At 36.0% G+C, this 12,585-nt stretch overlaps 1 protein-coding gene across 2 annotated transcripts in view; it reads right to left on the bottom strand.

Moving 5' to 3' along the window:
- SMAP1 (small ArfGAP 1) overlaps window positions 1-12,585 on the bottom strand; it is a 1,140,917-nt gene that overhangs the window by 169,354 nt on the left and 958,978 nt on the right. For both annotated transcript variants that reach the window (XM_053710427.1, XM_053710429.1), the window contains one exon: window positions 2,274-2,401. In XM_053710427.1, coding sequence (XP_053566402.1) covers window positions 2,274-2,401 — 128 coding nt within the window. The remainder of the gene's footprint in view (window positions 1-2,273; window positions 2,402-12,585) is intronic.

Below are 12,585 nucleotides of genomic sequence, written 5' to 3'. Positions count from 1 at the left end.
CAGTGAAGTGGTTAAAATAGCTTCTAGTATTTGTAGGAATGTTAGTAGTGGGGGCTGGTTACATTGCCCTGCTCTATAGGATTCAGGCCAGAGTGAGGTGTGAGATTTTGCACTTCAGGCTGCATTGTAGATAACAGATAAGAAAGCATGCAAGGGTTTTAAAACCAATGTATTTTAGTAAAATAGACTTCATCAATTCGTTTTTCTTGTGTTTAGAAATGAAATCTGAGCATTGCTAAATGGATTATGAAATCCAAAACCCAATTTGTGCATGGGTTGAGTCTGTGTTTTTTTTTTTTTTTTTTAGTTTAAGTGTACCTTGTTTGTGGTGTTCAGCTGAAGGTATCTCTTTCTGGTAGTAAGATGGTCCGGTGGGAGTATATTTCCATCTGTTGAGCATCTCACTTTAGTAATGTCATCCATTCAATTTTTATGAGTCTTTTTGTGCATTATGTGGAGTCGGTATTGGTCCTTGAAATAATTATGATGAATTTTGAATGTAAGAAGGTTAAAATTAAGATAAATCCAGAAGAGGTCAGGAGCCTGAGGAAAGTGTGGCAGCCAGCAGCGGCGCCTCCCCTTGGAAAAGGGTTTTCCTGTGCATTTTTTGTGGCGTGCAGCTGGTGTTTCGCAAGTTGTTTATATATATATATATATATATATATATATATATATATATATATATATATATATATAAAACTAAGAGCGCTGTCCATGGTTATTAGTGACTTGCGAGTTGTAGGTAGGAGGTGAGAGCAGTAGAATTTTCAAAGAATTGTAAGGCAGCGTAATGTGAAGACATAAGCGTATATATTGTCTATTCTTTGCAAAATGAATATTAAGGACACAGTAAGTAATCTTGGCTTTGTGTAAAGGCATATGTGGACACACTAATGTTTGTTGTGTTGAAAACATTTATAACACATTAAAATAGTATAGGTTGTTTTGACACTTTTGAGAAGCTGTCAGTAAGTCAGTGTTTCTCTGCAAGCTTGACACATGACGGCAACTGAATTTCAAGGTGATAACATTTTTAAACTCTATAAATGAAGCAGTTTATGTCACAAGATGGCAGCTGACACTGAGAATTTTTAGGATGAATATATCTGTGTGGGTTCTTAATCTATGAGATTGATCAATGAGGATAGAAAACATCAATTGAGGTATTTCCGGACCTAGTCAGAAAGTAAGTAATTTTGCAGCCGGACTGTTAGACGGACATTTGGCAGACGGACATTTGGCTGACGGATAATAGTCCGACACACAAGTGGCTGTCAGATAACAGTCCGGCCACGAAATAGGTAGATTTGATAGATTAGATAAATAGATGCAATAGATAGATAGATAAATTTGATAGATAGTTTCAATAGATAGATATATAAATAGATAGATTCGATAGATAATTTCACATACAGAGAACTACAAGACTTGTAGGCTGGGACCCATGGTTAGGTTCCCAGGGGCGGTTGTGGCGCCCGAGGCTCTGATTAGAACAGAGCACTCTGGAGCGTATCTGCCCTCGGCTGAACTTGGAACATGCTTTGGCATTCTGTCCGTTGGACAGAATGCTGTCGGCCAAATGTCCGTCTGCATTTTGTCAGAGCACCAAGTAATATATACATGCACATGGTGAAAATTACACTGGGATGGGTCACATGGGTGGAGGAAATCATAATGGGGACCTCACACAGTGGGGGTAGCTATTTAGGTGGTGGAAGTCTTAAGTGCTATGCAGGATGGTGGGATTGTTTCAGTGTTGGACTATGCAGGATGGTGGGATTGTTTCAGTGTTGGACTATGCAGGATGGTGGGATTAGTTTCAACGTTGACTCCTTCAATGGAGCAATCCTAATATTAGGGGGTTATAGTAAGAGGTGTTTGGGAAGCCTATGGCAATGTTGCATTATGAAGCTTCATTTTTCAAGAGGTGAGAGTGCCTAGTCGCTGTCTACACTATCACAGCTAAAAAAAAAACTTCTTCATCATCATCAGATATTTTTGCCCATGGTAACTTGCAGCAAGAAACACAATTCAATTTATTTATTTTTACATAACAGAATTTCATAAACTTGTTTATCAGTCCCATAAAAACAAATCTGTTTCAATGTGGCCTCTGTTTTACTTTGAATACTTAAACAAGCTCTATTACAATCTTAAAGTATTCTACGGTCTGTTTAAATATAGGAACACAGCCTAATTTCTTAATCATTCTCTACAATTGCTTACAAATCTGGATCTAGTAAGACGACTAGCCTTGGCTATAAGTTCATTACCTGTGGTGGAGGTGCAGTAGAAGAAGGAAGAGGATTGGAGATCATTGGGCCAAATATATCTAAGTCATCATTTAATGACGTTGTATTAGTGGTACTTCCATTTGCAACAGTTACTTCAGCAGGAGAATCTATGCATTAAAAACACAAAATAAAATCAATTTAATAGATAAATCTTTACATGTCATTTATACATATAGCATGGGTATTTTCAAATATGACACAGAATGTAATGAATTCTCCATTGTCTTCCATTTAAACAACTTTTACTTTATAAAGGAGGAGAACTCTTAGATGTTTTTTTCATATGACTTTTATGCTATGACTTTCATTCAAAAGGACATGAAAAACAAAATGTTTCTGTTGTGATTCAGATGGAATGTACAATTAAACAACTTTCCAATTTACTTCTACTATCAAATTTGCTTCACTATTTTAGTATCCTTTCTTGAAGGAGCAGCAATGCACTACTGGGAGCTAACAACACATTAGGTGCAGCCAACAATCAGCTGCTAGCTGCCAGTTGTGCACTGCTGCTCCTGAGTCTACCAAAATATGCTTTTTTTTTTAACAAAGGATACCAAGATAATTAAGAAAATTTGATGATATAAATACATTTGATGGTGTTTAAAATTACAGGCTCCGAGTCATGAAAATTGCAATTTTTACTTTACCTCTGTCACAGTCTATAGCAACATTAAAACCTATCAACAAGAACCTTTATAATCCTTTCAGAGACCTATACAGGACAACAATGTTTTAGAAAATGCATGCAAGACAAGTTATTCTTTAGAATACTGGGGTTATAAATGGGAATTTTAAACATACTTCCTCCTGTTGTCAGAATCCAGAGGCACAGAGCTGTGCTGCAACTCTCTGTACCTAAGGTTAGGGACATTTTCTCATGAAGCCTTTAATACTGGGCTAACAATGAAAAGTGTTAAACTATACTATACTATTAGCACAATTCTTCTCTAACAGGGTGTTTGAACAAACAAGAGTGACCCAGCAAACAGAATATCACAGTATAAGTATCTGTGAGAGGAACGAAATAAGAAAAGGGGGATAATCTATGGATGATGTGCTTATACATATAGACAATGTACAGTGTAACGCAGTAACGTGCATAAACTATGTTCAATTAACACACAAGCCTTACATTATTATTAAGTGTATGTCTTTATGTATTATGTTTCTGTATCATAAAAAACGGATTAGGAAAAGTACAAACAAACAATTGCCTTTTATCTCATTATATTAGTGGAATTCAAATAATGTGTGTTAAATATACATTTTTGTAGCAGATTAATGTGTTAGAAATCAAAACAGGTTGGGATTTATTACTCTGTCAGTATTAAATATATACTTCTTAAAGATTTTGTGTGACATTTTGAGCAACTTTTCAATTTACTTCTATAATCAACTTTGCTTAGCTCTCTATGTATCCTTTGTTAAAGAGTAATCTTAAGTGAACTAAGGTGCGTGCACGTGGCTTTAGTTCTCTGGCAGCAGAGTTTGCAACAATGTGTATAGCAATGTTATGCATAGTTGCAAATACTGCTGCCATACAGCCCTGAGGTCCTAGGTGCCAACTTACTTTAGTTTTCAACAAAGGATACCAAAAGAAAAAAGAACATTTTATAATAATAACAAATTAGTAAGTTGTTTAAAATTGCATGCTCTCTCTCAATCATGAACATTTCATTTTGAGTTTACAGCCACTTTAATCTTTGGCTACCTAACAAAGAGAGAGAGAGGAGGAGAGTGGAGAGAGAAAAGGAGTAAACTAAACTAAAGACAGGAGAGGATAAAGAGATGAAGAGTGAGAAGATATAATGAGAAGAGAAATGAGAGGATGTAGCAGAGAGGGGTGCGAAAGAAGTGGTGAGAGGAGAGTGAAGAGAAAAAGGAGGTAGCAAGGTAGAAGAGAGAGAAGGGGGAGAGAGTCTGAAGAGAGAAAATAAGGAATAGAGTGAAGAGAGAGAGAGTGTAGATATGAGACACAGAGGAACAAGAGTTCTCTGCCCTGTAGTAAATGTTGATAGATTACAGATTAGTTTACTTGTATAACTTCTGCCTTACAGTTTAGAATATTCACATCTGTATGTGTGGAATACAGTTACAATGTATTTTAAACATATTAAGAAAATCTGATTTTTACATTTAGATTTTGTACAATGTGTCCAAATGTTTAACACAAAGGGGCAATGAATTTAAATCAACATCCTTAGTATATTCTCCAAAATAGAAAGACGTTGCTATAGTAATGATGGAAAGGCGGCTTTCAGAAAATGTGTTTTGAAAAACCTCTATTCACTTTTGTCAATAACAAGGTCTACAACGAACACATTTGGCCACTTGACTATGAAACACTGTCAAAAACAGGCTCAGTGGGTTAACAATGCAAAACGAGAGATGCCTTTTTAACACATTTAGGTATTTGCTTTATAACAATATTTATATACTGAACATCTAATTAATGAGGGCTGCACAGCTTATACAAAACATGTTAGTACATAACATTTTACATCAATAAGCATAAAAATGGTAAGGACAACAAGCAATGAAAACCAGAATGCAAAGGGTCAATCTAGATTGCTTGAACACAAGATGTTGGGCATTTTATGGGCTGCTGGGTTTTAGATGTTATAAAAGAACAAGGCTTTCTAATTCTACATGTAACATTTTTGAATATAGGGCAAATCTTCCACTGGGATTAAGGGCTGAAGAAAGTTTCCATTTTGTCTGGATGACCTTGTACTACAACAACCTTACAACACTACTTCTCAAAATATATAGAACATAAATAAAATAGCTGCTCCAAATATATGGCATTGCTTTAGTACAAAAGACAACAGAACATAAATATGAAACAAGAACAAATAACTATTTTTTATTAACTCAAATTATATGAAAGTATTTTTTTTCTCTCTCTCTCATGATTCAGTACATACAATTTTAAAAAAAGTTTCCATTTTACTTCTGTTGTCAAATGTTCTTCTTTCTCGTGGTTTTCTTTATTAAAGAGCATACCTAGGTAGCTGCAAACACTGCTGCCATCAAGTGTTCTAGCAAATGTATAGCATTGTCTAGGGCTGCAACATCAAATCAGCAAGATTGATCATAAAAATAGTTGTCAACGAATCTCATGATTAAGGAGTTGGTCTGCGATTAGTTGGTCAGTTGCACGGCACCTGCTGCTTCACTCCAGTGTACTCCTGCACATGGTATTGTGCAAAAAATGCTATTTATTATTTTTTCCCCCTTTTTATTTCTATCCGATTAATCGGAAAGAAAAAAATGAATTAACACAATTTTTTGCACAATACCATATGCAGGAGTACACTGGAGTGAAGCAGCCGGTGCCGTGCAACTGACAAACTAATCAATAATGAGATTCGTTAACATCTATTTTTGTTTTAACTTGCACACTCCTGAGCTTACCTAGAGAACAAAGGCAGCTTGATAATAGAAATACAATTACATTGTATCTGAATCATGAAAGAAAGTTCTTAGGTTTCACGTTCCATTAAAGCTTTTTTATTGTCCTACCTAAAAGGAGATATTAAGGAATGTGTTAGTCTTTTGTTTCTTGAAAAATAGTTTGTTTTCCTGCCTCTAATAAACACTTTAATATTCACAACTGGTGCATGTGGAATTGTGTCCACCCCACAATAAGCATCGGATACCTATCTGTCACTTTTGTTTGCTAGTTTTAGTTTGAATTGAAAGCAATGGCTTACGATGAACAATAAGCAAGATACATATTTATGAAGCCTTACAGAGACATCCCAGTCAAAATTTAAATGCACATATATTTATTACATCTTTGAATAGAAACATACTGTATTTACAATATACATGTATTGACAAAAATGCTTCTAGTAAAAGTTATCACTGTTTTAGTGTTAACATTTTTCTCTGCACGTGCATGTGAAGCATAGATATTCTCAGTGCACCCACATTTTAAATAATGCAGCTGCTCAGATAATCAGTGGGGCTTGTATCATGTCAGCAATTAACAAATTGAGTCATTATCAGATGGTACAAGCACCTTAGGCTCTCTGAGCAAGTGCTGTGTTTAAAATGCTGGTGCACGGTGCATACTTAAATACACTTTTGAAACAGCTATAGCTTTTATTAGAAGCGATTTTGCAAATGCATGTATATTACAAAATTGCTTCTGTTGAATCCCGAAATGCAGCCATGTGGTTTCCAATTTTGGCTGGAATCTCCCTTTAATTCTACAATACTATAATTGATAAACTGATTTTCTTGACAAGTATAAACCTTTCTTTTGTCACACTCTTGTGGTGTCATATTTACTGGTGGAGTATAAAAAGTTGCAATTACTAAGGAGAGGGAGGAAACCATCTTGCATAGATTTTAGCATCTGAAGTTTACAACATTATCCTTAGAAATAATGCAATGTACCCATTGAATTAAAGGGACATGAAACACAAATTTGTTCTTTCATGAGTCAGAGAAAATAATTTTTAAAAAGTCTCCAGTTGACTTCTATTAACAAATTTGTGTAATTCTCATATTAGCACGCTAGCAAGAAAACAAAGAAGATTTCATAATAGAAGTAAATTGGAAAGTTGTTTAAAATTGTATGTTCTATCTGAATCATGAAAGAAAAAATGTGTATTTAATGTCCATTTAACTAAACATAGTAGCTTGTATACAGAGAAAACCATGCTGCTGCTTTACATAAATGTTCAACAAAAATAACTTATCTCACGATGAATCTATATAGCTCTTCTAAAATAAGCTTTCACCTTAAAAGATTAACCCTTCTTATTGAGTAAACTGGCAGCTGTCCCAAATGCTTTGAAAATAAAAGAAATAAATTAAAATAAAACACTATGATCTGAAGGTGGCACAACTAATCACTAAGGGAAAATAATGATGGCTAATCAAGCATTTTAATTAATAAATAAAATGTAACAAATAAGGCTATTTTGTTATGCACCTGCATCTCACTGATCATACGTACAATAGTTTTGTTGGTTTTTTTATAACAAAAACTCTCTCTTTCTCTACACATACACATGGGGTGAAAAAACACACTTACTCCAAACAAGTTAAAAATATTGTTTGGTAAGAGGAAAAATTATTGGCATCCTTAAAAAGACAGTCTAATAAAAATTAAACTTTCATGATTCTGATACAGCATGCCATTTTCATCAACTTTCCAATTTACTTTTATCATCAAATTAGTTTTGTCCTCCTGGTATTCTTTGTTAAAAGCTAAACCTAGGTAGGCTCATATGCTAATTTCTAAGCTCTTGAAGGTCACCTTTTATCTCAGTGAATTTAGACAGTTTTTCACTGCTAGAAAGTGCTAGTCCATGTGTGCCATATAGATAACATTGTGCTCACTCCTGTGGAGTTATTTATGAACCAGCACTGATTGGCTAAAATGCAAGTCTGACAAAAGAACTGAAATACGGAAGCATTCTGCAGAGGCTTAGATACAAGGTAATCACAGAGGTAAAAAGTATATTAATATAACCGTGTTGGTTTTGCAATACTGGGGAATGGGTAATAAAGGGATTATCTATCTTTTGAAACAATAAAAATTCTGGAGTAGACCGCCCCTTTAACACATTGTGTGCAACACTTCCAAAACACCCTGCACACAAACACTATTGTTTACAACCTTGCTAATTAAAATTTTAATACAAATAGGGATTTTTTATGGTTTTACACTTTTTGTTGGACTGTTCTCACGTATCATGATATATACATAACATAGTAACATAGTAGATGAGGTTGAAATAAGACCGAAGTCCATCAAGCTCAACCTATACAAATCTAAAATACTTACAAGCTCCAGTTAAGCTTAAATAATCCCACTAAAAGGTGATCCACTTAATACTAGCAATCATATCTATGAATTTTGTTTATAGACAGAAATGCATCCAAACAATTTTTAAATGGGATTTTGTTGATTTTGCAAATCTACTGTATTTACTGGTCCTTTAAAGCTGTAAAGGCAATTTGAGATGATGTAGTGCAGTAGTGGAAAAAAAAAAGATACATTGCCCAGTACCATGCCTGACATTAGCTACTCTCTTGTATACAAGAAAAAAAGGGGGAGTGCCTGAATACCTTTTTTTCCGTATACAATTTTTAATTTCTTAAGGTTCGGGATTAACCTTAAGTAAGGGGTAGTTTAGCTATATCTTTAGGGTAATTTTGTATTATTAGGTACTCTCTGAAAAAAATTACAATTGTATCTTTAGCTTAGTCTTTAGAGTTTCAGAATTAAATAATGGTAACATGGTTCAAACGTGTCTAAATATATTAAAAGCTATATAATTTGAAAATAAAGCACTTGTAAACCAGTCATTGCTTGTTCTCTTGGGCAGAACATCAGCTATTTGCAAGTATATTCCACTTTGAAAATACATGCATAATTTATTTATAAAGAAAGGAACTTGCAGAGTTATATTTCAGTATTTTATAGTATTATTTGTTAAAGACACACACTGTATTCTTTATTTGTTTTTAAGTGATATAAAGCAGTTATAGCTACCATGTGGATGTGTTAAAAGTTTATAATTAGGGAACATCCTCCATACATGCCAGGCGCCAGGCAACAGTCAGTGGTATTGCTGCTTATATTAAAATCATTTTATTCAATGATAACCCACCTGAGCTCTGAAGTCCAATTTGGTAGAAAAGCAGATTGTATTTGAGAGCTCAGGTGGGTCATCATTGAACAAAATAATTTTAATATAAGCAGCAATACCACTGACTGTTGCCTGGCGCCTGACATGTATGGAGGATGGTCCCTAATGATAAACTTAGTCTGCTTCTAATGCCGGCTTCACACAACAAGCCAAGGTAAGCGCTCCGAAACCACTCAGCTGCCCTGTGCACATACTCGCGCTCGTCTCTTGTATCAGCGACACCGGTCCTCCCATAAACATCCGCACCCCAGGATCCAGTGCCCAGGATCAAAGAGAGGCTCCACACTTCTCCCAGATTCTGCATCATTGTGTGCGAGCTAGAACTGGACTTCTTTACTAATGCCGGCTTCGCCTCTTCCGCCAAACCCAATTGCCATATCTATGAATTTTGTTTATAGACAGAAATGCATCCAAACAATTTTTAAATGTATCTAGGGTATTGGCATTCACTACCTCCTTTGGTAATGAGTTCCACAATTTTATTGCTCTTACAGTGAAAAAACGTTTCCGTTCCTCCAACCTTAAATTGTGACAACTTGTCACAAACAATTTTATTGGAATAAACAGAGCTTCTGCCATCTCTGTATATGGGCCTTGAATATATTTATGTAAAGTAATCATGTCACCTCTCAAGCGCCTCTTTTCTAAAGAAAACAGACCCAGGTCGGCTAGCCTCTCCTCATAGGTTAAATTCGCCAATCCCCTTATTAGCTTTGTGGCCCTTCTCTGTACTTTTTCTAGTTCTGCAATATCTTTTTTTTTCAATTGGTCCCCAGGACTGCACTCCATACTCAAGGTGAGGTCTTACCAGGGCTTTATATAGTGACAGAATTATGCTTTCCTCCCTTGAATCAATGCCTCTTAATACATGCTAGTATCTTATTAGCATTTGAAGCCGCTGCCCTGCATTGTGCACCCATCTTTAGCTTGTTATCTATTACTACTCCCAAATCCCTTTCCTCCTCTGTTTGGCTAAGTCTTGTCCCATGTAAATAATACGTTGCCTGCTTATTTTTACTTCCAAAATGTAGAACCTTGCATTTTCCCATATTAAATCTCATTTTCCATTTACCCGCCCATACTTCTAATTTTTGCAGGTCTCTTTGCAATGAAAGTTCTTCATGCTCTGACCTAAGGACCTTACTTAGTATCATCTGCAAAAATAGAGATGTCGCTATTTAATCCTTGCTCCAAGTCATTTATAAAAATATTAAAAAGAACAGGGCCCAGTGCTGATCCCTGGGGGACTTCACTGATTACCTTTGTCCAATCTGAGTTTCCTCGCGTTCACATTGCTGTCAACTTGTAATACCAGCACACTTAAGTGTGCGCTGGTATTACTCAGTTGAGCTCAAATATCGCTTTAGCGTAAGCGATACTTTGCATTCAACTCATAATCTGGCCCCATATGTGCATTTGTGTAGTGTGTGTGTGATGTGTATTGTATTTATGTAGTGCATGTAGTGTTTGTGTGGTATGTTTGTAAAGTGTGTGTGTAGTGTTTTAGTGTGGTAAGTAGTGGTTTGTGTGAGTTTGTGAAGAGTATATGTATAGCCTGACGTATAATAACTCACTGCGATCTAGGCACCATATACAGAGCAATATCTGGGATAGCTAATGAGCATGTCTTCACCTATTTTTTCAGATGTTTGCATCTACTGAGCATGATCAAAATATATCAAAATGTTTGAGCAACCACTGCTTATTTTTTCACCAAACCAAACATGGTGCCTACTAGACAACAATATCTAGCTGCATGCAGTGGCATATTTAGTTTTATGCTGACCTAGGGACTCAAAATCCTCAAACATACAATGACCAGAGAACAGCGCTCCAAGAAACATCTCCCCCGCTGCGGTACTCAGCCCAATCTGAAAAACACAGACTCAAAATCCTGCTGCCCCCCCCCCCCAACATTTTTGGCCAAAAAATGTTTTGGTCAATGAGTAATTTTACTTTTTGTTCTGCTGCATTTCCAAATTAAATGTTCACCAGCCAGGGATTTTGTTGATTTTGCAAATCTACTGTATTTACTGGTCCTTTAAAGCTGTAAAGGCAATTTGAGATGATGTAGTGCAGTAGTGGAAAAAAAAAAAAGATACATTGCCCAGGACCATGCCTGACATTAGCTACTCTCTTGTATACAAGAAAAAAAAAGGGGGAGTGCCTGAATACCTTTTTTTCTGTATACAATTTTTAATTTCTTAAGGTTCAGGATTAACCTTAAGTAAGGGGTAGTTTAGCTATATCTTTAGGATAATTTTATATTATTAGGTACTCCCTGAAAACATTTACAATTGTATCTTTAGCTTAGTCTTTAGAGTTTCAGAATTAAATAATGGTAACATGGTTCAAACGTGTCTAAATATATTAAAAGCTATATAATTTGAAAATAAAGCACTTGTAAACCAGTCATTCATTGCTTGTTCTCTTGGGCAGAACATCAGCTATTTGCAAGTATATTCCACTTTGAAAATACATGCATAATTTATTTATAAAGAAAGGAACTTGCAGAGTTATATTTCAGTATTTTATAGTATTATTTGTTAAAGACACACACTGTATTCTTTATTTGTTTCTAAGTGATATAAAGCAGTTATAGCTACCATGTGGATGTGTTAAAAGTTTATAATTAGGGAACATCCTCCATACATGCCAGGCGCCAGGCAACAGTCAGTGGTATTGCTGCTTATATTAAAATAATTTTGTTCAATGATAATCCACCTGAGCTCTGAAGTCCAATTTGGTAGAAAAGCAGATTGTATTTGAGAGCTCATGTGGGTCATCATTGAACAAAATAATTTTAATATAAGCAGCAATACCACTGACTGTTGCCTGGCGCCTGGCATGTATGAAGGATGTTCCCTAATGATAAACTTAGTCTGCTTCTAATGCCGGCTTCACACAACAAGCCAAGGTAAGCGCTCCGAAACCACTCAGCTGCCCTGTGCACGTACTCACGCTCGTCTCCTGTATCAGCTACACCGGTCCTCCCATAAACATCCGCACCCCAGGATCCAGTGCCCAGGATCAAAGGGAGGCTCCACACTTCTCCCAGCTTCTGCATCATTGTGTGCGAGCTAGAACTGGACTTCTTTACTAATGCCGGCTTCGCCTCTTCCGCCAAACCCAATTGCCGCCTCTGGCCTTGGAGATCACATGTGCAGACTACAGGAGGGCCACTATTGGTGGACGTCATGTGACATCGGTGGCAAGCCGGACCAAGTAAATTTTATATTTTTAAAGTACACAGTACACTACACTAGTGCAGCAGCTCGGGCAATGGACTAAAAGTGCGGCCCCCCCAAATTTGCTGCCCTAGGCAGAGGCCTTGTTGGCTTAGGCCTTAATATGCCCCTGGCTGCATGCCAAACTATATAAAAAATAAATATATAAAATTATTTTCAATGTTGAGAGATGAAAAAGATAAAAAACACTGTATTTACTTCAGATTTATAGTGTTTCCACTGAACAATCTAGTGAACTAATAGAGATGGATAGACAGACAAAAATATAATTACACATAAGAACCCACATTTATAGAATGTTTTCACCTCTCTGGCAGATCTGTCCTACACATAAAATGTACGAAGCTTGTAATGTGCAAGAACACC

Source organism: Bombina bombina, chromosome 4 (genome assembly GCF_027579735.1).
Source record: "Bombina bombina isolate aBomBom1 chromosome 4, aBomBom1.pri, whole genome shotgun sequence".
NCBI classification, from domain to species: Eukaryota; Metazoa; Chordata; class Amphibia; order Anura; family Bombinatoridae; genus Bombina; species Bombina bombina.
Note: the sequence above shows the minus strand (reverse complement) of the source record. Positions and strands in the feature narration are given on the sequence as shown.